The sequence below is a fragment of the Oxyura jamaicensis genome, chromosome 10 (genome assembly GCF_011077185.1).
Source record: "Oxyura jamaicensis isolate SHBP4307 breed ruddy duck chromosome 10, BPBGC_Ojam_1.0, whole genome shotgun sequence".
NCBI classification, from domain to species: domain Eukaryota; kingdom Metazoa; phylum Chordata; class Aves; order Anseriformes; family Anatidae; genus Oxyura; species Oxyura jamaicensis.
In genome coordinates, this window is record NC_048902.1 from 21609645 (window position 1) to 21636682 (window position 27038).

Sequence of the window (27038 nt, forward strand, 5' to 3'; positions counted from 1 at the left end):
TTTTTTTTTTTTTTTTTTTTTTTTTTTTTTTGTTGTTGTTGTTGTTTTTAATTTTATTTTTAGATGTTACGTTTCTCTGAATACCATATTGGTAGTGCGCAATAATGAGTTCACAGTTCATGGTTGAATAGAATTTTGTCTTGTCTTTACTTTGGGCTGGTTTATTTGTTTTCTTGTTGCTTCCCAAATGTTGTCACTGTTTCTGGAACCTGTCTTTCCAAATTTATTTCTAGAACATTCAGACAATCTGATACTGACTTCCATGCCTGGCAGAAACCTCATTCCATCATTTTCTTTGTTCTATTGATAGTTCAATACTAAAGCTTTGTCATATAAAAATTGTCTTTATACATGCATACATAACTTACAGAGCTGCACATGCTTCTCTCTCTGTATTAATCCAGTTGACCTCTGAGTGACAAATGTTCTTTCGTTGTTTTCTTTACCTTGCTAGAACTGAATGTGCATAACAGGGAAATTGTCTCCAGCATAGAAACGCATGCTGCTTTGGAGAGTCAGCCAGAGGAGTTTGAAAGGTAAAACAGTCCCTGTTCTTTGTATTTCTCCTGATGAAATTCTAGAAGTTGGTTTGTGTGTGTTTTTTGACTTCTGATTTTTTTCACTTTTTCTGACTGTGGTATATAGAAGTGTATAGCTTTCATCTATTCCGGTAAATTTACTTTACAGTTTTGCAGTTATGTTGAGTATCTCAGGTCAGTGACTGTGTCTTACTTTCCCAGAACTCTGCACGAAGCAAAAGAGGATACCATGAAAGAAATGCCTGTCTCTGATCCACTTAAAACTGAGAAATCCGTTGGTATTTGTCATGAGGAGTTGGATATCTTGTCAACTCAGGAAGAGATGTTTCCTGAGAATAATGCAACAGGTAACAATAGACAAATAGAGCAAGAATGTCCCTACCAGAGGTCATCATAATCATTCCTGCTTGATATTTTTAGTTGTGTAGTGTTTAGGGTGTGGAGTGCTGTGAGTACTTTTCACGTGCTTTCAAATAAAATTGAGAACACTTTGGAAATGAAAGGCCACAACTTCTTTCACTGGACTATGGAGCAGTGTCTAAATGTCACTTCTTGATAGAACAGTCACGGTTGCTTGTTAAATATGTTTCCTTTCCTTTCTTGTCTCCCTTGAAGAACAAAAGTAATAATAATAAAAAGATCTTCTGAACCTGGTAATAATGATGCTCATGCCTCGTAGTGGCACACAATCTAAAGTGTGGATAAATACTGTAGGCAAATGTTGTAGGCTTTCTTATATTTGGTAACTTGGCCGAAACATAGAAAAGACTTTGAGGGTCATGAAGTCCAATCATCAACCTGACCTGTTGAGTCCCATCACTAGACCATGTCCCTTAATGTCATGTCCACATGTCTCTTAAGTACATCCAGGGACGGGGACTCCACCGCTTCCCTGGGCAGCCCGTTCCAAAGCTTGACCACTCTTTATGAAGAAATTCTTCCTAATACCCAATCTAAACCTCCCCGGTGCAAGCTGAGGCCATTTCTTCATGTCTGTTCACTTCTTCCCTGATAGAAGAGACTGACGCACACTTCACTACAGTCTCCTTTCAGTTAGTTGTAGAGAGTGGTGTAGTCTCTGCTCATCCTCCTTTTCTCCAGACTAAACAAAACTAGATCCTTCAGTTGCTCCTCATAAGCATTGTTTTCTCTAGTCCGTTCATCAGCTTTGTTGCTGTTCTCTGCACATGCTCTAGCAACTCAATATCCTTCTTGCAGTTTCCACCTGACTCCTGAGCATTATTGAGCATCATTGGTGTTCCTATTTGGGACAGGACAGCACCCTGCAACCAAAATGTTACCATGATTTCAGTCAATCTTACTTGCCACCTAGGTTAGTGTTCCTTTCATGAAAGAGAAGAGATTATGAAATAGCATCAGGAGAGAGGTCATCACTGTATCTCGTGGTAGGAGGATGTCTAGGTCTGGTTTTGGGATCCATAATTAAGAGGTTAGTGAAGAAGTAGTGGGGTTCTTAACAATCCTCATAGTTAGAGGTCCAGAAAATAAAGTTTTGACAGGGAAGTTTGTTACAGTCTACAAAGCACGTGCTAATTTAAGTCTCACTTAATGTTTTTTGTTTAGCTTTAATTTGCGTACAACTGTGATTATACTAGTATGTTTTTGTGTGTGAACCCCTTGTATCCAGAAGGTTCAGTAACCACTTACTGAAATTGAATCTGTGGTCAATGTGATGTCTTTGAAGTAGTGAGGGTAATTTTGGAGCCATTGGGGATTTTTCTTTTATAATTACAAAGTACAAAGATATGTATATTCTGGACCAGAAAAAAATATATTCTGTAGTTATAAACTACCTTTATCATCTGAACTGTATGATGTTCACATTTCACATGCTGAACTTCCACATGCTGTCCTTCTCCACATTTGTGTGAAAAAGGTAGACAAGGATAGGCTGTGACCTTACAGTAAGGTGTACATCAATCCTCAAAATTTTCTGATCAACTTGTTTAATGGCCAGATTTCTAATCTTACTTCCTTTTGTTCAAAATTGTTGCAGGGAATGGCTGTCCCATAACCAGGGTGGAAGAGGGAAGTTCTCTGGCATGCACCCCTGCCCGCAGTCTGCACCTCCTGCAGCTCTCTGGACAGGGATCTCTTGTACAGCAGAGTCATTCCACGTAAGCAAAAAAAGCCCCCCAAAAAACAAAACTATGTTGCAATAACTTCTGTACCATTTCCACCATTCTTTCTTTTATTCAGAGACTGCTGATGCTATCTGTTTACCTTAATTTGTACAACAAAAGCAAATTAAGTTAGTTTGGGCTCCATGTCACCTGTTTGTGTTTGTACCTTGCAATTTGGAGCTGGCACACAGTTAAATAGAGTTCTCAAATTTCTGTTCACTTGATCTGAACAGGTGTTACAGATTATGATGTTTTATAGTTAAAAGTTATAGTGTCAGTTATAGTATAGAAAATTTTATTGTTAATAAGCAGATCTTAAAGAGAAGATGTATTTGAGAGGGCATTATGCGCAAAAGGAATGAGCTCTGTGTTATTTAAAGGTCACCGTAGTTCTGATCTAGTGAATGATAGTGCATTTTTGTTGTTAGAACTTGGAGATCTTTTGTTTGTGAATATGTGTGGCATAAGGAAATTGTGTGGAAGTGCTTAGGAGAACGTGTAATCTAGGAGAGTTCACATCTTGCTACTGGGGTGTCCTTGATTATGTTCACTGAATAAAGGGTTAGGTACAGCTGAAAAGGGAGTTAAGTTGCAGCTTCTAGCTTGTAACCCTGGGGTAACTCTTGAAAAGAGCTCTTTGCTTAACTGTTTTGCCTCAACAAGATTCTTACTGGGGTTATCAGCTCTATTCCATCATCAGCTATCTGTTGGTAATTCTTTCTTTGACTTAACCTGTTGTGACTTTTTTTTCTTTTTCTATTGATACTGGATATCATGTACTTTCTCCTGCCTTTGACTTTTTGTCATGCTCTGCTGTCTCACAGTTGGTGCTGGCTCTTTCTCTGTTGTCTACTTCCTCTTCTTGCATGTATGTGGTCTTAAGTGGAAGTTGTCAAAGCAGAAAGCAGTTCAGCTTGTGTTCTGGCAAGGTCTCTTTGACCTTTGAACCTAAATTGTTGACTGTTCTTTTAAGGACAGTGGCCAGAATTCTCTGCTTCATGTTCAGTGTGGTGTTCCCCCCCACCCAGCCCACCAACAATGAAGTCTGAAGATTTTTCCTTTCTCTCTACTCCCACCCTCCCTGGTGGATCCTCACTTTCCTATTTCCCTGTCACACACATTATCAGTGTATGTTTGTCTTTCCTATCTTAAAACCATGCCCTTGACGCTTGTACTTTCTCAGCTACTGCACTATTTATCCCTAAGTTGACTGAATACACTGTAGCAATTATCTGAAATTCTCTTTTTATACTGAACAATGTGGAGAACAAGGAGGTGCTCTCAAAATAAGCCCATTAGATGACCAGGCCATGGCTGATACTTTAACTAGTGCTGTTGCAGGCAGTGACAGAGTCTAGTCTCCTCAATTTCCCATTAAGTGTGTGTTGTCAGATGACTTTCTAATCATAATTTCCTGGCCAGAGCTCAAATGAATGCTGTGTCTTCCTCAATTATAGTATAGAATCATGGAATGTCCTGAGTTTAAAGGGACCCACAAAGATCATTGAGTCCAACTCCTGGTTCCGCTCAGGACCATCCAAAAATCAAACCCTATGTCTGAGATTGTTGTCCAAATGCTTCTTGAACTCTGGCAGGCTCGGTGCTGTGACCACCTCCCTGTGGAGCCTGTTCCAGTGCCTGACCAACCTCTTAGTGGTGATGTTCCTCTCTTTCTAAGTAGCCTTTTCCTGATATCCAGCCTGAACCTCTCCTGGTGCAGCTTCATGCTGTTCCCTCAAGTCTTACTGTTGTTCACCAGAGAGAACAGATTAGCACCTGCCTGCCCTTCTGTATCCCTTTGTGAGGAAGTTGTAGGCTGCAATGAGGTTGCCCCACAGTATCTTCTTCTCTAAGCTGAGCAAACCAAGTGATCTCAGCTGCTCCTCATGTCTTCCCCTCAAGGCCCGCCACCATTTTTGTTGCCCTCCTTTGAACACTGTCTAATAGTTTTTTGACCTCTTTATGTTGTGGCACCCAACCTTGCACACAGTACTTGAGGCTGCACCAGAGCAGAGCGAGATGGTCAATTCCCTCGACCAGCTAGCAGTGCTGGGCTTGTTGGCCCTTTTGGCTGCCAGGACACACCATTGACTCATGCTCAACTTACCATTAACCAAAACCCCCAGATCTCTCCCTGTGGCTGCTCTCCAGCCTCTTGTCTTCCAGTCAGTATGTATATCCAGGATTGGCCTGTCCCAGGTGCAGAATCCAGCACTTGCTCTTGCTGAACTTCATGTGGTTGGTGATTGTCTAGGCCTCTAATTTGTCAAGATCTCTCTGCAAGGCCTCTCTACCCTCAAGGGAGTCAATAGCTCCTCCTAATTTAGTATAATCTGCAAATGTACTTAGTGTATCTTTGACTCCTGCATCCAGATCACTTATAAAAAACATTAAAGAAAACTGGCCCCAAAATGAAGCCCTGGAGAATCCCACTAGTGACTGGCTGCCAGCCTGATGTAACTCCATTTACTATAGCCATTCGAGCTTGACCAGTCAGCTGATTTTTCACCCATTGTATTATGCATTTATCTAGCTGTATGCTTGACTTTTTTGTCCAGAGGGATACTGTGAGAAACAATATTGTAAGCTTTGCTGAAATCCAAAAGGATTACATCAAGTGCCTTCCCTTGGTCAACGAGGTGGGTAATGTTGTCATAAAAGGATATTAAATTAATTAAGCAGGACTTTGCCCTTGTGAATCCATGTTGGCTGTGACCAGTGGCTGCATTGTCCTTCGCGTGTTTTTCAATAACTCCCAGAATATTTTTTCCATAGGTTTACCAGGCACTGAAGTGAGGCTGACAGGCCTGTGATTATGAGGGTCTTCTTTCTTGCCCTTCTTAAAGGGACCACCCTTCATAAAACTGGGACAGCATTTGCCAGCTTCCAGTCAACAGGGATATCAACTAGTGATGCCTGTGTGGTCAGTGACCATTTCTCAGGTCTTTATATATTTATGTATATATATAGCACCTATCACCATATTGATGAACACTCTTTCGATCCACCCTGATGGCAGGGGTAAGAACAGGAGTTGGCCTTTTAATACCTCAGCACTTGTTTTCAAACAATTTTTTTTTTAAAAAAGGCACAAGACTTTGCTAGAGACACGCACAAGACACGCTCTTGTGAGAAGACTCCTAATGTGACAAGCTGGATCTACATTTGAGGAGAAGTTAATCAATTTTCTAGTGATATCTGTTCTTTTTCCATGTTACCTTTTTCTGCAGTGGCTCTTCAGGCCTAGTTGTTCCATCTCCCGTTGCCTTTGAGTCCAATGCTCTCGTCCCTAGCAGTCCTACTGAACAGGAGGAAACAAAAGGTAAAGTCTTCCACATACTCACCTGTGGTTGTTTCCGTACTCCGTGGTTTAGTCTGAGCCTTTAGCCTTTCCAAAACTTGTTTAAATTACACTTAAAAGTGTACAGTGGGATTGAGAATACTGAAAGAGGTAGATGCAGGGAGATTTGTATTTGTGATTCGGATCCCAGTATGCTGTTGGTATTTCCTGCATAGCTATCATGATAAAATTTCCTTCACGTGAAAGATGAGGAAAACTTCATATGGAAAAGAGAATGCTTCTTGCCATTGTCCTCCTTTCTTAGGGGCAAGCCATTCTTTTGCTACAGGTAGGTATGTTTTAAATATATGCTGTTAAGGCCGTAGGAAAGAGAACTGGGTCATAAAAGTCATCTTACCTTAACTGAAATGGCTAATACAATATTTTAAAAAGCTTTTATATGTTACGTGTATGTATTCTAGGAAGTCATACCAAAAGACAGCTTGTTCTGTATGATACCTTGGTTCTTGCACATTTTCTCTAAGTACCCGTCCACTGTCAGGGTTAACATTTCCATGGACTTCTGGTATAAATCACCATTCCTTTCTACAAGATTGCCACCTCATTCGCTGCGCAAAATCTGAAGTACCTGTAGAATAGATGTTTAGTTAGTGGGGTCTGAATTTGGTTGCATTGTAATAGAAATAGCAAAAAAAAAAAAAAAAAAAATCTGTCCTCAGAGAATGATTTGTATAATTTTTAGATACCTTTTTCTAATTGTAGAAATTCTATACCTTTGGTAGCAAAATAGTTAGAAGGACTCTCCCCAACCCTTCACCCTGTTCATTTAAAGATACAGATAATTTTGTTAGATTTGTTTATTTATTATTTTTTATATATATTTTTAAACACCCCTCCCCACCCCCAAGATTTCAGGTTCACCCATTAAAGTATGAGAGAGTTGCATAAACAACTGCAGATAAGTCTTCTTAATGTAGGTACAACATAGGGATCTGCTAGTAATTTATTTTCTGCTCTTTCAATCCAGATGAACAGATGGATATCTCTATCCCATCACAAGCAAGAGAGCTGATGCAGGAGGAGCACAGGGGAGAGGTGCTGATGCAGGAGCAGCAGAGGGGAGAGGCGCTAGTGGAGACAGCTATCCCATGTATCCCACCAGGACCTTCTGTCCTCCCACAGGCTTCAACTCCAGTGTCCCAGAGTGCTCCAGCCTTCTTTCCTGGATCTTTACCTATACCATCACAACCAGAGTTCTCTCATGTGAGGGTTCATGTAAATATCTTTTCTGACTTTTTTGTGGGGGTATTGCAGAAAATGCATTTTTGAGCCTTTTTGAGCCAACCTCTGTGCTTCTGTGTGGGGCTTCCCTACTAAACTGATGGTCGTGAGCTTTTCTGTTCCTACCAGTCATGGTTATATGTTGATGATATTTCTCTGTATGTGTGGCACTTTTTCCTGCAGAGAAAATACAGAACAGCTTAATAGTGCATAGTGAGTTACTGAATGTAGATTTGTTGTCTTTTATTCTACACTTAAAACTTTCCTTGTGTTTTTTTCTTCCTTTCTTTGAAAGGCTTCTGCTTTCTCATGCTGAACCAGACATTCTGCATCTCAAACTGTGTCTGAAACTAGACTTCTACAAAGATAGACTTAATCGTTATTTGTCATGGAGAAGGCTTGAACAAGGCTTGAACTCGCTTAGTGCAAATTTCTTTTAAGTTGCTTATTCTTACCATCTGTTGTTTGCTTTTTGATTCTGGAAGTTAATATTGATCAAAGGGATTTAACAGACTCTCAGTGGCTTTATAGTTCAATATAAAAAATTTAAATAAATTAAGCCAGAAAATACAGGTTGAACTAGAGACTTCAGTAGTTGAGGCAGAGTTTTTCCTTATCTTCCTTATGGTCTTCATACTAATATAATTATTATAGAGAATCTTTCCAGAACCCTTGTTTGTTTGACTGAGAACAGCTACTGATTTGCCATACTTGCCCTGTACTTCATGATCTGGTAGTAGGAAAGGTGAGCCAAGAATCATGTCTGACTGGCAGAGGTACTGAAAAGTAATGAATTATGATAATTTCTTGTAGCAAGAGTGTGGCAGTTAGCACTCATTTAAATGGATTAAAAAAAAAAAAAAAGAAACAAAACAAAACACTTTTAATCCATAGGTTTGTGCTGAGCTTGCTCTGCTCTGTAATCTAGCATCTTCTAGAAATAATAAACAGCCCAATTTGGGATAACCTGATGTTCAGCATGCCACTTTTTTCATTTTAGGACATTTTTGTTCCAACTCAGAGCCCAGAGAAGAGACATGAAGGAGAAGAAAAAACTGCTGCTTTAACCTGTTCATGCTTACCAGGAGACCTCTCTGGAACCACAGATGTTTTGTCAGAGGTGCCTACAGGGGACTCTGTGCCACAGCCTTCTGAGTCCTGTAATCTCATCCTTTCTGTAAGTGAATGTAGCGAGTCTACAAAAGCAGAAGTCAGTTCAGCCTCTCTGAAAACTAGCCAAGACAGTGAAACCTCACAGGTACAGAAGGTTCCTGAATGCAAGGCCTCAGACTTGAGCCTTTGTTCTGTGGATAATGACAACACAAAACTAAGACTGGATGCAGGCCATCAAGCCCTCTCTGAGAACTGTGAAAAAACAAAAAAAGAGGGTATAAAGACTGCAGGAAAGCCTGTAATGCAGTTTGTTAATGCAGGTGAAACAGGAAATGAGTCATTAGCCCCCACAGCTCATCAGGATCATGGGTGTATTTCTGGAAGTCAAGCTGCTGAAGATCAGTCTGGTCAGCCTGAGATTTTGTCCTGTACTCAGGGCAGAGAAGCACAGTCTGAGGGTTATCCATTGGAAGAGAGTTCTGAATCTGAGGCAGTTCCTGAGACTCAATGTGAAGAACAAGAAGAAAAGCTACAAGTAGAAGAGAAGCAAATAAACGAAGATGAGTCTCTTGTTAACATAGCCCTTTCTCAGGGGTTTATTCCTGAAAGGGAAACACAGAGTCATGAAGACATGGAAGTGGATTTTGCTGGTGGCTCTTGTAAAAATAGCAAAAAATTGTCTGATCAGACCAAAGAATTAGGAAAGGTTGGACCAGAATGCTGTGTAAAAGAAACTTTACAAGGTTGTACTTTTGGCATTGGAGGGGCAAAGAACATGGATAAACTGTCCTCTAAAGCTACTTCAGAAAACATGCCAAAGCTCAGTAAAGTTTCATCTAAGCCTTCTGTAGAGGAGTTAATGGAACAGCACAACAATTTGTTTCCTAAATTAAAGACTTACATTCCATCAGAAGCGGCATTGTGTGTGAAAAGCCACCCAGATGGTTCAGAATTGGACCAGGCAATGAAACTGGAGACTCAAACACCACTGCAGGATAAAGGGGTTGACGTGCTTGTGGCTCAGCAGGAGAATTGTATACCAAAGAGTAGAGAGGATACTACTATGACAAGGAATCTGGAGCAAGAAGAGAAGATGCAGCCACAGGAGAGGGTAGCTGCTAAGTCTCCCAGTCCTTCCAATGGTAAGTGAATTTAGGTTAGTAGTTCATAGCTGCGTATACTTCAAATAATGTCAAGGAGGCTGTGTACAATCCTCAGTGTTTTCGGGAAGCGCTGGTTCTGAATGGATTTTGAACAGCCTGTCTTCAGAGCAGCAGTGCAAGTTACCGTTACGTGTGTAAGGTGCTGTTCCCTTTTTCACGGTTGCAGCGCTGCTGAAGGCAAGAGTGATTGATTAAAAAGTAATTTATGCTCCTAACACCCCCTTGCTGTTTTATGGTAGAAACACAGTGCAACTCTGAAAACTTGGAACCTTCTGACCTTGGCAATGCATATGGATTTTTTTATTATTATTTTTTTTTATTTTTTCCCAAAGCAATAATAGTAGTGTCCTTGAAAGGAAAAGGGTCTGTGGTAGTCTATACTTTCCTTTTAGGTGTCCTTACCGTTTGTTTGTTTGTTTATTTTCTCCTTTCATTCTCAGAGGAGGATTTTCTTTGTGGAGACACACAGAGCAGCTTTAAGCTAGACATTAATATAGCAAATTTATCTCGAGTAATTTTAAGTTGAATGCTTTTTACTTTCACATAAGCTGCTCTTTGGTAGGCATTGTCATGAAGCAAAGTCAAAACTGAGAGAAGTCTAACCTATTTTTCATGTATCCTTTTGTATCCCCCTCTCCCCCCCATCCCCTTTTTTTTAAATCTGGGACAAGTTTTTTTTGAAGTGAGCTAGAATAAGGAACAGTTCTGTCTGAAGCTTAACCAACAACATATTGAAAAGTGTTTTGTTTTTGTTTTTGTTTTCCTTTAAATTGTTTTGCCATGCACCTATCCATAACTGCTGGTCAAGGATGGGAAATAAGTGTCTGGAAAAAATGAAAGCGAGCAACTCCAGCAATGCTGCCTTAAAGTGTTTGAATAGAGACATTAACTCTTTATAATGTTACTGTGATTTCATTTCAGTGTTGAAGCCACTTTAACTTGCTGTTGTGTAGTTAAGGAATCTGGAATGCTGTACCTGAGTTTTGTGTAGATTTTGCCTCCTAGTTGGTTCCGTTTTAAAACAGTTCTGTACTCCTCAAATGAGAAAATAATAGAAGACAGCGTTTTATTTGGTAATAAATCATATGCATTTTTGTGATGTAACTTTTCATTATAAACTGCAGGATCAGAGAGGAGGGGAGAGAGTTTTTTCCATCTTGTGATGGCAGTAGGTAACTTCCTGTCAGTTGGTGAACTTCCTGAAGTTGGTGACTGTGAAAGCTGAGTGTCTGGAAACATTAGTTCTCAATAGGTGATGTCTTTACATCTGAGCAGACCAGTATGTTAGTTTTTGTTTACTTAAGTCTTTACGCTGATTTGGGTAGTTCATGCTCTGAATTATCTAAGTCATTCAATTATAGTATAGTAGAAGATTAATATAATTGTGGAGTGCTGTTCAAATTAAATGAGATGTTCAATAGGGAACATGTTTATGAACCACCTGGTAGATTCAGATTGACCAGTCTGTGATCTTTTTTTATGGAACCTAAACAGCCGTGGACTAGATTTGAATTGCTCCTAGCACTTGAAGGTTGTGGTATTGTAGTATAGTCCTATAGTCTGTTCTTCTGTTCAATGTTTTCTTGTTTTTATTTTGAGAAATTAGTGTTAAGATTTACTGCTCAAACATATTTCCTAATGTTCAGTCTTATTTTTCCCTTCATGGACTCGGAGTTGATAACTGGTCTGAGCAATTTTCTATTCTTTGTCACTGAGAGATGTATTCTATGTCAGTGAGGGGATATCCCACTTAACGTCCTCTGCCAACTTACAGTTTGTTTTTTACCAAGACCTGTATATTTCTTCAAAACTTCTCTGATCAGTCTCACTAGTCCAATATTTTTTGCTGTTTTCTGAACTACTTGTTTACTTTTTTCCACTTATGAACTGATCCTGCCATTTATGACAGCTTTGGCTGTTTCTTCCTGATAGCTTTTTGAGTGCATTCTTATATGCTTCCCTCCCCTTTTCTTCAGTTCTTGTGACCTTGAACCGTGCTGACTTCTGGAACATGTGATCCTGTTTGGAAAGGTCAAAATGGCAGATTTCAGAAAGGAACAAGATGAAGAGCTTTCTTCTTTATGTCTGAGCAGACGTAGGTGAGATGACTTTGAAGTGCTAGATGGAGATTTGGGTGAAAAGGGATTGAGTGTAATACTTGTGTGTTTTTAATACCAAATTTTCTGACAGGTTTGGGAAACACCCCCCAAAAAACTGTTTAATAGTATGGAACTGTCTGGCAACAAAAACTTGAGATACTCAAATATAGGATGAAGGTATCTTGCGTTGTAAGTTACAAATGACAGGTAAATATTCACATCTGTAGAAGTTAGGTTACAGTGGGGTAGAGAAGAGAGATTTGAATGATTATGTCTGTCACCAGTTTTGGAGAGATTTCTAGCAAAGGATAGTAGCATTTTTCAAGCTGGACTTTACTATTAATACCTGTTGACCTATTTTAAAGCAAAATAAAGCTCAAATTACTTTCAAGCAGCGTGGAGCCTTGTGGCCATAGCTTTTTAATATCACTGACATCTGAGAAACACTTGTACAGTGATTGCTTTATTTTGAGCTAAGTATATGTTTAGCCATATAAAAATTCCCTTGCTTTATGGGTTCTGATCTCTTTTGCTTAGATTTAAAAACTCCACTTTCTCAATAATGAACTCATATGAATCAGTCTGTATTTTTGAGCACTGTTTAGTATACCAGCTATCATACCAATTTAATTGATACAACTTTTGCACTCATTTTTCTAAATGCCATTTCACCAATGAAACATTTGAGTGTTTTTTGGTTTTGCTTTCTTTAACATCCCATAACTAGCGACAAACAGTTTCTTTAAGAATGTTATAACAAAATTCTGGTTGTTGCTGAGCAAGAAAGAAGGGTGTTTCAGTTGACCAGAAATGCAATGATTTCATGCGTTTTCTGACTTTTCTTTGTTTGTATGGGGAACCAAGCACTAAGCAAATGGCATGCTGGAGGCAATTTGGTGTAATGCTTGTTTTGTCAACTGAGACAGTACTGTCATTAGTTTCAGATTTAGGGTATGTTGCTGGGATACATCTGAATTTCACAAATTCTTGTACAAAGTTTGGGGCTGCCTCTTCAGTGAGATCTAGGGAAAGCTTTCAATATTGTTTAAAAGTGGTCTGATTGAATAGTGATTAATTTTTCAAATCAGGGAAAAAAAAAATCAGTATCAGACTTTGGAGGCTGTGCACAAAATCTGCATTGCCGGGGTTTTAGATACTCTGTGGACCATTAATACCAAGCCTCTTTGTTAGATTATTTTGTCGCTGAGTTCTATTTTTTTTTTTTCCTTCGGCCCTTCCCATTCAGGGGCTTTGCAGGAGGGTCATTGTGCCCATGTAATAGCACTAAACTAAAGACTGAAAATCATGTTCTTTGTAAATTGAGATATTAAACAGTCAGAAGAGAATCAGTTTATATTGGTGTACAATTTCCCCCTCCGGTTTTCCCAATATTGAATGGCAGATCCATATATCCATATATAAGGGCATATATAAGATAAGGTTAAGATAAGGATATATAAGAATATAAGGGCAATAACATAGTGGGGAGATACATCTGCAGAAGTCTGTGTTTCATCATCCAAAAATGTTCGGTTTAGGAACTTTATTTTTCTTGAATGGGTGTGTTCTTCTCTACCTCCGTGAAAATTCTCACTGTTTTTAACCTCTGTAAAGTTCTAGGCATCAAAGCTTCTTGCAATAGGAAGATTGACAGCTTAAATTATATTCCGAGTTTTAAAAAATAATACCACTACTGTCTTTATTTCACCAGGTATTTGTTTCATTTGATGACCCCTAATTCTGAAACCTCAAAAATCTGATAACTTCAATTAGTGTAGAATCCTGTAAATGGCAAGAATGAAGGTACTTGATATCAGTATTGTAAAATCTATTTCCTTTCTATTAGGCCATTTTAGATAATAGGGAAGTGCAAAGATACAGAGGAGCTCAAATATTATTTAACATGAAGGTGAGTGATGATGTTTTAAATACAGTGTTCTTAATTTCCTCTAACTAAAAGAAGAAAAATAACTTCCTGTGTAGAAAATAATACTCTTTAAAAATTGAATTAAAAAATAAAATAAAATAGACTTTTCTGTTAACAAGTGTGGGGCATTTGGTATGCTGGGACTGGATGTCTCTGAAGACAATGTGGCATGGTCGAGAGAACAGTATAGGTCTTTGAATTTGACAAGAGTATTGGTTATATTAAATAACCTGTTTGGCAGGACACTGCTGAAATGATTATAAAGATGAGTAGCTGTAAGTATATAATGAAGCTGAACGTTATATTCCACTTCCGTATGGTGTTTCATTAAGTTTGCAATCCCCAGCTTCTTTTTCAAGAGAGCATGAATAAAACTTCTTTTAGCTTGAGGTAGTATTTCTCTTACATTATCATGCTTAAAACATTTTCTCTTAGATAAATCTAAATACAACTTAAAGACATCACACTTAGCTTGATTTACATTCCAAAGAGTAAAATGAGCCATGTTTGGAGAAAGTGAACTTGAAAATTAATGCTTGTGGTTGTATTTTGCGTATTTATATTACACTAAATAATAGAGTCATCACAGAATCATAGAATGGCTTGGGTTGGCAGGAACATTAAAGATCATTTAGTTCCAACCTCCCTGCCATAGGCAAGGATGCCACCCACTAGATCAGGTTGGCCAAGGCCCCCATCTAGCCTGGCCTTTAACGCTTTCAGGGATGGGACATCCACAGCCTCTCTGGGCAACTTGTTCCAGTGCCCTCGCTACCCTTACAGTGAAGAATTTCCTCCTAATGTCTAATCTAAATCTATCCTCTTTTAGTTTAAGACATTCCCCCTTATCCTATTGTTATGTACCTGAGTAAAGAGTCCTCCTCCATCTTTTTTATAAGACCCCTTTAAGCACTGAAAGGCCGCATTAAAGTCTCCCCGAGCTTTTTCTTCTCCAGGCTGAACAGCCTCAGCTCTCTCAGCCCTTCTTCATAGGAAGGGCACTCCAGCTCTCTGATCATCTTTATGGCCCTCCTCTGGACTTGCTCTAACAGGTCCCCATCTTTCTTGTGCTGAGGTCCCCAAACCTGGGCTCAGTATTCCAGGTGGGGCCTCACGAGGCCAGAGCAGAGGAGGACAGCCACTTCCCTCAATCTACTGGTCACAACTTTCTTGATGCAGCCCAGGACACAGTTGGCCTTCTGGGCTGCAAGCACACGTTGCTGGCTCATGTCGAGCCTTCCTCCTCCAGAACCCCCAAGTCAACCCCTCAGAGCTGCTCTCAATGAGTTCTCCGAGTCCATACTCCTGTCTGGGATTGCCCTGACCTAGGTGCAGCACCTTGTGCTTGACTTGTTGAACCTCACGTGGTTCACGTGGTGGGCCCACTTCTCCAGCCTGTCCAGATTCCTTTGGATGGCATCTCTTCTTTCTGTCATACCAACTGCACCACTCAGCTTGGTGTCATGTGCAAACCTGTTGACGGTGCACTTGATCCCATTGTCATGTCCTTGATGAAGATCTTGAAGATCACCAGTCCCAAGACAGACCCCTGAGGGATACTGCTGATCACCAGCCTCCACCTGGCCATAGAACCATTGACCACTACTCCCTTGGTATGTCCGAGCCAATTCCTTATCTGCCAGATGGTCCACCCTTTAAATCCCATATCTTTCCAATTTACAGATTAGGGTGTCGTGTGGGACTGTGTCAAAAGCCTTACAGAAGTCCAGGTAGATGATATTGGTCGGTCTTCCCTTGTCAACTGATGCAGTCACTCCATCGTAGAGGGCCACCAGATTGGTCAGGCATGATTTGCCCTTGGTGACGCTGTGCTGGCTGTCTCAGATCACCTCCTTTGCCTTGCATGTGCCTTAACACTGCCTCCAGGAAGATCTGTTCCGTGATCTTGGCTTACAGCAGTTAATTACATATGATTACTTGATATCTGACACACAGTGTTTACTACTTGCCCTGACAATATAAGACTTGTACTATCAATGATATTGTCTCCAGTACAGAATCACAGAATATTTGGGAATGGAAGGGGCCTTGAAAGATCCTCCTCTTGCATGCGCCTTAACATTGCCTCCAGGAGGCAACGTTCCATGATCTTGCCAGGCACAGAGGTGAGGCTCAGTGGTCTGTAGTTCCCTGGGTCTTTCTTTTTACCCTTTTTAAAAATGGGAGTGATGTTTCCCTTTTTCCTGTCACCGGGACTTCACCTGACTACCATGATTTTTCAAATATGGAGAGCGGCTTGGTGACTCCATCAGCCAGTTCCCTCAGGACCCTGCTATCCATGTCATCAGGCCCCATAGACCTGCAGTTGTTAAGTTGCATCAGGAGGTCCCAGATTTGCTCTTTACTTGCAGTGGGAGGGACTCTGCTCCCTCAGCCCCCGCGTAGAGGTTCAGGGACGCAAGAGACATGGGAAGCCTGACCACGAGTGAAGACCGAAACAGAGAAGTTGTTCAGTACCTCAGCCTTCTTCATGTCTGTTACCAGTTCACTGTCCTCATTTGTCAGAGGCAACACTCTCTTAGTCTTTTTTTTTTTTTTTTTTTTTTTTCATCCAATGTACCTGCAGAACCCCTTTTTGCTATTCTTTGCATCCCTTGCCAAGTTTACTTCTGTCAGTGCACTGGTTTTCCTGATCCCATCCCTGGACATCCAGACAGCATTTCTGTACTCTTCCCAGGGCGCATGGGAAGAGTACTTCTTTTGCCTAGGTTTGACCAGAAGGTCCTTGTTCAACCATGCTGGTTTCCTAACTTCCCTGCTTGATTTATTGTGTATGGGAATAGAGAGCTCTTGCACTCTAAGGAAAATATCCTTAAAGAGTTGCCAGCTCTGATCAGATCGTCTGTCCCTAAAGACTGCGTCCCATGGGATCTCAGCCACTAATTCTTTGAACAGGTGGAAGTTTGCTCTTCTAAAGTTCAGGGTCCTGACTTTGCTGTTAGCCAGGTCCATGTCCCTTGAGATCACATGGGATTGCTCTATGTTAGGAGAGAGTTCAGGCTTTTGAGATGCCTGCTGCATTCAGACTCCTGAAGTACAATGGAAAAGTATGCATCATAATGTTTTTTTTCTTGCCATCACTCAGTGACTAAGGTATGAAGAGCTTTAAAGCATCATCCGACTTCTCTTAAAGCAGGTTTGTTCTCATAACACTTATTTCCAACAGGAGCCTAATCAGCAGATAATGAAGCATACATCAGTATGCACAAACTTTGGGTGAGAACTAGAAGGATCTTGAAGAGTTCAAGAAGCAGGCGTAGAAACCAGTGGTGAGGTGGGTAGGGGCATGTCCTCCCGTTTATGAAGTTGCTTTGAATGAGCTTAAATGAACTGTTTATTTATTATACAAAAAACACTCATAGGATGGAATATGATAGAGTACAGGGAGAAAAGGGATGACCTGGAAGGCCTCTAGAAGTATGTACAGTTCTTTCTTATTTGCTAATGGAGTCCTTTTTGACGTGTCACAGGTAGGTATAAAATACCAATAGAGAACACTACTGTAATCAAGCTTTTGTCCTGTCTAGCAGCACTAGTTAGTTAAGAGCAGAGGTAAGAGATGGCTTTTTGAAAGAGAAAAAGCTGAAGTTCTTAAATGTAAGTCATGGTTTGTGTTTTTTTTTTTTTTTTTTTTTTTTGGCCCCTGTCTCCCCCACACTATACCAGTTTGAATGTAACTCATTGCTCTAGTTTTAGTAGCTGCTTAGATAGTAAAATGTTCCTAGATCTTCCACATAGTGGTCTTTCCTCTCTGCTTTCTTCTTTTGAAAATATCCTATAGCACGATCTGCAAAAGAGCCATTGGGTAGATGTGTGCACAGAAGACAAAATGGCCATCCACTAATAGTCTTCTGTGTAAATCTTCATGTGGCTTAAAGCCATGGTATGCTCCACATCCCTTGTAGAAGTGATAGGTAGGGAGAAGAAGTAGAGCAGAGGGGGCTGTGCGTGTGCTGCTGGAGAGCTTCAGGCAGGCTATCTGTGCAGTAGTAGTGTGCAATAAGCATCACCATATGTAGAAAAGGGAGCGGGACTTACATTTTTGTCTACAAGAGAAGATAACAAATCTGCTTCACTTAGCTTGATGCACAGTTGGAAGAATCGATTGTCTCCTTCTAAGGGTGTAGTTTCGTGCAGTGCTGGTAGTTGCTATTTGCACTGTGCTGTAAAACAGTTTCACAGCTCTCCCTGTGAAAGTTATTGTAAGAAATTGATTTTTTTTATACCTTAGCATTAGCAAACTTGAGAGAGACAAAGTGAGCCAAAGAAAGACTGGATCTTTTGATGTTGAAAGATAAAAGCAAATTTTATAGGATGATGGTCTTAAGGATATAGGAGAAGATTTTAGAGAAATGTAACCTTTCATTGTCTGAATGGTTGGTACAGTTAGGTGAAAGTAATTAAGCTGTCAGGCATATTATGCATTTTTTTCAGGTCAGGCATTCATAAGCTATTTGAGAGGAATGGTAATTGTCCTTTTGATATGCAGTGTACCCATAAAGTATGAGTATAATTGTGCTGTGAAATACCTGCCCACTGCAAAAACACTCTGGAGTCCCTAGGATGATCTCAAGGATATTGCAGTTGCTGAACCATATCTTCAAAACCTGTGATGGTATAGCAGCTGATGGTGAAGATGAGTTTCCAAAAGGACAGTAAATAACGTTTTACTGGCTTTTTTTTTTTTTTTTTTCCCCTCTCTGTGAGTGGACTATGTCTTTGTCATGTATTTATGGCATCAATTTCCTCCAGGGTAGTTGTGTATATTATATGTTAGCATCTTGTGTAACTGCAGAATGATGCACTAAAAGTTGTATGTGTATATCTAGTGCTAGCTCTTGAAACCTTAACTAGAAGATTTCCAATACTGTTTAGTTTTATTTTTTAATACATGCCTATTAAAATTAGAAGTTACAATGTGACTTGCATTGTTTGAGCAATGTTTTGGGAAAACGAAGGTTAGGAATAAAGATGATAAAAACCAATTTTGACCATAATGTGGGGAGGAAATGGTTATTCTTTTAATCTTATTTTAAAATTCCATGTAATTTGTTAAGACTGATGCTTGCGTATTAACATCCTTCTGATGGCAGCTGTCAGCTAGTTATAAAACAGCAATACCTCTTATTTCCCTTAAAAGTTTACTCTGATGGCAAGTTTCCAGTGTTACGGTCTAACTGTTCATTGACTGCTGCTATAGATTCAAGTTCATAGGTAGCTATCTTAATCTCGGAATGGTTGTGGTTGGAAGGGACTTCTGCAGGTCATCTGGTCCAACCCACTGCTCAAGTGAGCAGGTTGCACAGGACTATGTCCAAGTGGGGTATACCTGCTGACCGTTTACCCAAGGCTATTTAGAATCATACGGTGGTTTGGGTTGGAAAGGATATTAAAGTGCATGTAATTCTAAACCTCTGCCATGGGCAGGGACACCTTCCACTAGATCAGGTTGCTCAGAGCCTCATCCAACGTGGCCTTCAGCACTTTTAGGGATGGGGTATCCAATGTCTCTGGGCAATCTGTTCCAGTGCCTCACCACATTCATAGTGAAGAATTTCTTCCAAATGTCAAATGTCTAATCTAGATCTACGCTCTCTTAGTTTAAAACTGTTGTCCCTTGTCCTATCACTACACGCCCTGATGAAAAGTCCCTCCCCATCTTTTCTGCAGGCCACCTTTAAGTACTGGAAGGCTGGTATAAGGTCTCCTTGGAGCTTTCTCTTCTCTAGACTAAATGACCCCAAGTTTCTCAGCTGTCTTCACAGGGGAGGTATTCCAGCCCCTCTGATCATCCTCATGGCCCTCCTCTGGACCCATTCTAATAGGTCTATGTCTTTCTTAGGCTGGGGTCCCCACAGCTAAACACAAGGTCTCACAAAAGTGGAGCAGAGGGTGAAAATGACTTTCCTCAACCTGCTAGCTACACTTCTTTTGATGCAACCCAGGATACAGTTGGCTTTCTGGGCTGCAAGTGCACATTGCCAGCTTGTGTTGAGTCTCTCATCAACCAACGCCCCAAGTCCTTCTCCTCAGGGCTGCTCTCAATCTGTTCTCCACCCAGCCTATATTTGTGCTTGGGATTGCCCCGACTCAGGTGTAGGACCTTGCACTTGGCCTTGCTGAATTGCATCGGGTTCACATGGGCCCACTTCCCCAGCCTGTCCAGGTCCCTTGGGATGGCTTCCTTTCTTTCTGTCATATCGACTACACGACTCAGCTTGGTGTCATCTGCAAACTTGCTGAGGGTGCACTCAATCTCACTGTCCATGTTGCTGACAAAGATGTTAAGCAGCACCTGTCCCGGTACCGACCCCTGAGGGACACTGCTCATCACTGGTCTCTGCTTGGACATCAAGTCATTAAACGCAATTATTTGAGTGCAACCATCCAGTCAATTCCTTACAAACCAAGTGGTCCATCCATCACATTGACATCTTTCCAATTTAGAGACAAGAATGTTGTGCAGGACAGTGTCAAATGCTTTGCACAAGTCCAGGTAGATGACATCAGTTGCTCTTCTGTTATCCATGGTGATAATACACCATTCTGTGCAAGGTTAGGTTATTTATTCAGGCAACACAAAGCTCTTCCAATACAGTTGTGTCCTAACTTTGATTTTTGTTTCTGGCCTTGTTTCTGTTGTCTGTGCAAAATCCTGAGCACTTCTCAAGAAAACCTGCATTCTGCCGAAGTCCTTTTCACATGAGGATATTTAGTCTCACTTTCATCTAGCTTCTGGAGACAGCTGTGTCAAAGTAGACCACAGTCCAGACTTTGATCGAGAGAGACTTTCCACATGAAAAGTGAGGAAGATCAGTTAGAGCAGCAGTCCTGAGTCTAACTGTTCAGGAGGTTTTTGTACAAGATAGCACCAGGGTTATGCTTTTCCCCAATCCCACACCACAGTGAGCTTTTGCTTTTTGTACTTGGACTGGAGTACGCTCCTGAAATTACTAATCCTGGCTCTCCCTGTCTTTTAGGAACTCCGTTTCATTTTACTTTGCCAAAGGAGGGTGATACCATTCAGCCCTTGACCAGCATAACACCACCTCTTACTGGCCAGCTTAAAATGGGACCTAGAAGACACAGCACACCAATTGGTGAGTTTGACCCGAATGGTTCTCTTCAGTTTGGAACTTTTTATTCTAGAACCCTGTCTTGGCAAAAAAACTTTGCTGCTGTATGAGGAGGGCTCATCCCTCTTTGTTCTTTCCTCGGTCTCTAATGAAGACGTTTGCTACCTGAGTATGGGGTTGTATGGAACACATCTTCCTTCATTGCATTCCCATACATAACTCCATTAAAGAATGCAAAAGACCCCTTTGAGTAGTGTAAGCACTTAAATTAAAAGGTTGTTCCCGATATTCATCTTTTTGCAAGACTTCATCTTGCTGGGTTTACAAAATAACAGGTTGGATGTGTTGGAGAAAAGAAAGCATATATTTCTGGTAAATAGTAAATCATTCTGTTCTCATCACAAGCTACGGATGATACTTGTGCTAAAAAACTTTGATGCTTTCAGAACTCTAGAATGACCAGATAGGAATTTCCACTACTGCACTATCACTAATAATGCATGCAGTGAAGCATTTTCAAAACCAAACTGGGCCCTGAACCATAGCAGTGGGAACCACAATGGCTACTTCCATTTCTATTTCTTTGTTTTCCTATTTTCAGTGGCTGATAGTTGTCCAGACAGCACTATAGCAACTAGTGATGTTACAGCTGAGGGTACAATGGGGACCAACAATGTCACCATGGAAAGTGCAGTGGTATCAGCAGATGTGTCAGAAGTGTGTGAGAAAGATTCTCGTGTAGTTCCTGAGGCTGATGCAAAACTCTCTCTGCAAATGAACCTTGTTACCCCTGTGAATGATGGGAGTGAGGAATCTCTGCAGTTCTGCTTGGAAAGTAAGAGACTGAAACCTCGGAACATACAGGTTGTACTAGACCTCAACCCTGACTTAGAATCTCTCCATGGCATTCCCTGAGACGGTGTCTGAAATCTTATAGTTTTTCTTTTTGGGCAGTGAGAAGAGAGGCCTCTGTTGTGGGGGAAAGATATTTCCAGCAGGCTGAAAATTGTGATGTACATTTGCAATGTCCCTGGACAGAAAAAGAGTTTGTTTATGTTAAGGAAGGAAAAGATACTGAAAGTATGATCTGAATGAGCAAGTTTGATAGCATTTTAATCAGAAGAGTAACATTCAGTCTAATAGCCTAAAACTTGCATATGCATACAGGCTCAGGACTGTGATGCTAAGTTGGGTGGGGAGGCCTGGGCACCTTTTGTCTGACATTACTCAACCTCTCAGCTCGCTGGGTGTGGGGTGCTAGGAACAACAGGAGAGACTGTGACACTGAAATCGTCCTTTCCTCCCCTCTTTTTTCAGAGCCTACAGCCAGTGACAGGAAAAATGGATCTTCTGCTGCTGCCAGGTAACTGGGCTTGTTGTTGTGCAGAGTCAACACAGAGGTCTGGTTAGATCCTTTTTCTGCTCATTACCAGTGGAAGGGGGAATAACAGTTAAAATGAGACATAGAAGCAGGGAGCTCTTTTAAAGGTAGCAACAGCATTAGTTTTTTTGCATCAGGTTTTAAGTGAGTAGATGTGGATGCAAGGTGGGTCCAAAACAGCAGGTTTCCCATCTGCTTTTCTGCTATAGGCTTTGTGCTTTCCTACTAACATCAGTATTTTACCTCCTTTTGATTATAGTCAGAGCAGAAATGCAGGTCTGCGCTACTAACCTCTGAAATTTCAAACGTGGTTTTCTTTGTTATTGTGCAAATTTCTGTAAATAATCTCAGTTCTGAGGAGTTCTGAAAGAAAATTCTGTTTGATATGAGGCTGATAGAAACGTAAGAAAGTTGCTGATGGATTGAGATCACAGTTTAATGTGTTGACCAAAATGTAAGTTACTTCCTTGATCTTTTCATCTGTACGTATCTATCTTATCCTATATGTAAGAAAAAAAAAAGTTCTGGAAACAGGCTTGTTATCATGTACTCTATTTCCACAGTGCCTAATGTTGCTTGATTGTATCTTGTAGACTGTACAATTTGTAAGTACTAATAAGAATCTGAGTCAGAAGACACTATCTATAGTGGTCTGAGTGAAGTATAATGGTTTGAAGCAGTGAGAAAACTTTGAAATAAACTTGGTACCTCTTGTTGCAGAATTAGATGCTGGATGGTAATTATGCATCAGCGCTGAGGATGAATGGCAGTCAGTCCTCACTGGTTGAGGTTGGGTTGCCTTTGTAGGTGCAGATTGAACTTGATCTCTGAGTCTGCTTTACAAGTCTTTCCCCATAATTTTGCTCTGTCACAAAGATTTTAAATAAGCCATAAATGATCTAATGGTGTTCCCCAGTGGCTGTAAGAGGTAGCAATGGTGAAACTCCTGATGGTGCTGCAGTTTTTTACCCTATGTTTTCTGGAATTGCTAGATTGCTCTTGGCAGTGAGAGTGTCTGCAGAAATAGCAGAAGTGCTTATATAATTGTGGGTCGTTTCTTGACCTTCGAGTGTCTGACCATCTCACTCATTCTCTGGTTGCATAGGTCAGCAAACTCGATTTTAATGTTTAATGCCAGTAGTTATTTTCCCAGGGGGCTAGAAAACACTCTCATTGTGCTGCATTTTCGCAATCCCTAATGCTTTTTCTTTTTTTCCTAAAAAAAAAAAAAAAAAAAAAAAAAATCGGCATTGCTAGCTCCCAGAAAGCATCATCTGTGTTCAGTCGTGTCTGTGAAGTTCGGCGAGAGGATGATGCCAGAAGCCATGACCTTTCAGCTTCTCCATTTAGGTAACTACTTACAGTCTTTGACTGCCAGTCCTGGTTAAGTTTTGGATTTACACACGTGTGCATTTTTAAGATTAAAGAAACTACACTGAGTCATTGCCTTTGGGTGACTTAAAAGGTTGGGCACAATGGAATGAATATATTATGTACTGTATGTCTATATTTCTTATGGTAATCACAGAATGGTTGAGGTTGGAAGGGAACTCTGGACAGTACATGATGTCCAACCTCCTACCAAGCAGGGATACCTAGAGCACGTTGCACAGGATCACATCCAGGCAGGTTTTGAATTTCTGTCTCCTGATGGGGGCAGTGAAGTTCTGACCTATGAAGAAAAAGTAATTTATATTGCAAGAGTATTGAATGGTTATCGTATAGACTGTGGTGACCAGGAACTTCCAGTGCTGGGCAGTGTACAGACAGAATGGAAAACAGTCACTCCTCAAAATTTCTCAGGTATGAGGGAGGATAAATGTGTACTTCTAGTAAGATTCAGTATACAGTCCCATATAATACCTGATAAGATTGACAGGGAAGAGAAATCCTAGTGAAAGTGTTAGACAGCATTTGTGTTTACGTTTCTGCCTCTTCTTGCTAGGTGTGATTACCTCTTTCAGGTCAATGAAGTGCTGAAGCAGACTGTAGCAACTTCAAGATGGCATGACTTTGAGAAGCATTTTGCATAGGTGGTGCTTGTTGTTTGGAGCATACATTGCTTTATTAGTGTTTGCAAAAGCTCCTAGTTTTCTATAGGTGTCAGCAATTCTTCCTGCCACCACATGGATCACTTGGGAGATGTTGAGAAATATTTCACAATTTGAAAACACGCAAAGTTCTTTGCAACCTTAAGAAGCAATTGAAAAAGTGCATTGCTATTTTTTGAATAGTGCTTTCACCCGAGTAGCAGAATAGTGGCCTTCCTGCTTTTTTAATCAATAATTTTGACCTATATATAACTGGTTTGCAGGGGGAATCTATTCAGTTTTCCTGGCACAGAAGAAGATGATGAATTATGTAAAAATCCCAGTGGTCAGCACTGCCGGCAACACAGAGCAGATGACAGCGGTGGACAGCTCCAAATTCCTCAGAGGATGCAGCAGGGCTGCCATCAACAACCTTCTTGTGCAGAGGAGAGGGAGTCTGTGGAGACTGGTACTGTAAGCACTCTGATGGAAGAAGGGACAAGAATACAGAAGAAGCCAAGTAAAGCTGTTGCAATTAATGAAAGCCGAGAGAAGCGGGCAAATACTAACAATAAAGGGATTCAAACTACATCAGACTGTCATTTTACCCCAACAACTGTTACAGTAGCAACGCAAACAGCAGAAGGAATCTGTAGGCGAGTGGATGTGGGAACCAGTATGTCTGGGCAAAGACCTGGTCGACAAGATGCAAACATACAAACTGAGGAGAGTGGGGAAAAGCTTGTGAATGCATCTGGAGAAGACACAGACTCTCTGCACAGTCAGGTGGGATGAAGGCTGCCTGTATTTAATTTTACTGCTTTAGAACAGTGAAGTATCCCTTCAGCCAATAAATTCACTAACAGTAATTTCTCTGTCAAAAAAAGCCAAGAGTCCTCTTCAAAACATAAATGTCATAAGCTTTCCTTACTCAGTGGACAGAGTAAGTTTGGGAAGTAAATGTCTTGGTATTTTCTCAGAAAAGATGGCAAGTGATTTTGTGTCTGTCTCTGTGTGTCTAGACATAGTTAATGGTATTAAAAAAATAATCTTTTTTTGGATGGAGGAGAAAGTTTTACAAAATCTGGAAGGAATGCTTTGATGCCTCCTGTTTGCACCAGTGAACTTCTGGCAGCTTATTCTGCTGCTCCATCCAGTGACAATGGATAAACGCGTCAGGGGAGAGCGCCTCTACTTAAACATTCTAACAAGATGAATTAACTTTGAACTACTATTTCAGAAAATTTGCTGCAGACTCAAGGAAAATCACTGCTTTGAAGTTACAGCTTGCATATTTCTTGTGAATATAAGGACTAGAATAATGATCTTTTCTAGACTTGAATTAAGAACTGTGCCTCCTCTGGGAAATAGGAGGTTAGAGGGTCATAAATACACTGTGTAATAGTTATGTGACCTGAGAGCCCACTGAATGAATATCAGAAGCTATACTAAGCCAGTTAAGTGTTTCCTCCTTGGACTGCTGTGATTTCCCTTCCTCTGCCCCTCAACAAGTGAGCAAAATGTGTTCAATTTTCCCTTGTTCAGGGTCTTTCATGTTGTTGCATCTAATTTGCAGCAAGATACTGAGAGGTTCCATACCATAGTACTCAACTGTGATAAGAAAAAACTGTACTGCAGAGATGGCTGTACACAGAAATTATTTGCTTTTGGTTGTGGTTTGTTTTCAATTTAATTTGTCTTGTTTATACAGGGAGAGGAGGAATTCAACCTTCTTCACCCACCCAGAGGTCAGGTTCAGCGTCGCCATGTGCGAACTGTTCGAGAGGTGCGCACTGTTGTTACACGTGTTATAACAGATGTTTACTACATAAATGGTGCAGAGGTGGAACGAAAGGTAGTTGAGGTAAGTTCCTGTTTTCAGGGCTAAACGTATTAATATGTTAGCTGAAAAAATAAATTGTGTTGTGGCTGCAGAAAACATGAGTTGAGTGAGCAAACCAGTGTGCTGTGATGACAAGTTTTTTTTTTTTTTTCAATGAGTGAACATGTAGACTGTTTAGTGCACATTGAAAGCTGTGTGTTTGTTGCTGGTGTATTTAATTCCTGTTACTGCTTCTGAAGATACACTTCTTCAAGAAACAAAAATGGACAAAAGACTTTATAATATGCTTCTAACTATTGTAAAATTCTTGGGATTTTGTCAAAGCAGAGATTTCAGAATGGGCAGAAATTCTATTAGTCAGCAAAAATCATTTCTACCTGTAAAATTGAACTGTGTAAGACTTTTCAGCCTGTTTTGCAGTTCAGCGTTATCTTTCACCTGTGGTCCACAGGGTTTTGAGTCCTGTCAACCAGATTCTGTAAGAGATCTCCAAAAAGCATCTTGAAATCAAAAAATAAACAAGACTATTTTTACTATGCTTGTATTGCTGTACAATCCATTCCTTTATTGGAAAATCTTTGGGGAAACTCAAAGAATAGTCAACAAATGCTGATACGATATACACGGTAAACATATTAGCCTGCTAGCAGTAACACATTACTGCTATTCTGCTATACAGGTAAATAACATAAGTGTCTTGTGCTAACTGCGTTGTTAAAATGAGTAATGGCACAAAGGGATAAATTAGTTCAGTTACTTGTGCTCTCACACCTGACACTATACACAAAATTGCTTATTGTAATATTAAAATAGAGAATTAGATTTTCTTAAATGGGTTTTCATAGGCTATATAATCGTAATCATATAACCATTTCCAATTTATCTACCAACATTTGATATCGGTATTGTGTTGACAAATATTTATATATCCATAAAACTTGAATTGCTCCAAATGACCAGCCATCTGATTCTGATCTTGTATTATTAGTAACCAAAGGCTGATAGTGTCACATGTAGTTGTTGCACTCTTACTCTCTAAAAGGGTTGAAATCATTCAAAGCCAGGCTGATTTCTGCCTTTGAAATCAAGGCCATCCAAGCTCTGTCTTGGTGACTGATTT

The 27038-nt window shown here is 40.4% G+C and overlaps 1 protein-coding gene across 6 annotated transcripts in view; it reads left to right on the forward strand.

The window, feature by feature from the left end:
- Window positions 1-27038, forward strand: part of TP53BP1 (tumor protein p53 binding protein 1) — a 48665-nt gene that overhangs the window by 10603 nt on the left and 11024 nt on the right. For all 6 annotated transcript variants that reach the window (XM_035335802.1, XM_035335803.1, XM_035335804.1 and 3 more), the window contains 12 exons: window positions 455-536; window positions 741-886; window positions 2557-2677; window positions 5914-6005; window positions 7012-7247; window positions 8266-9520; window positions 20569-20688; window positions 21266-21499; window positions 21982-22027; window positions 23303-23395; window positions 24360-24861; window positions 25787-25939. In XM_035335802.1, the coding sequence (XP_035191693.1) occupies window positions 455-536; window positions 741-886; window positions 2557-2677; window positions 5914-6005; window positions 7012-7247; window positions 8266-9520; window positions 20569-20688; window positions 21266-21499; window positions 21982-22027; window positions 23303-23395; window positions 24360-24861; window positions 25787-25939 (3080 nt within the window). The remainder of the gene's footprint in view (window positions 1-454; window positions 537-740; window positions 887-2556; window positions 2678-5913; window positions 6006-7011; window positions 7248-8265; window positions 9521-20568; window positions 20689-21265; window positions 21500-21981; window positions 22028-23302; window positions 23396-24359; window positions 24862-25786; window positions 25940-27038) is intronic.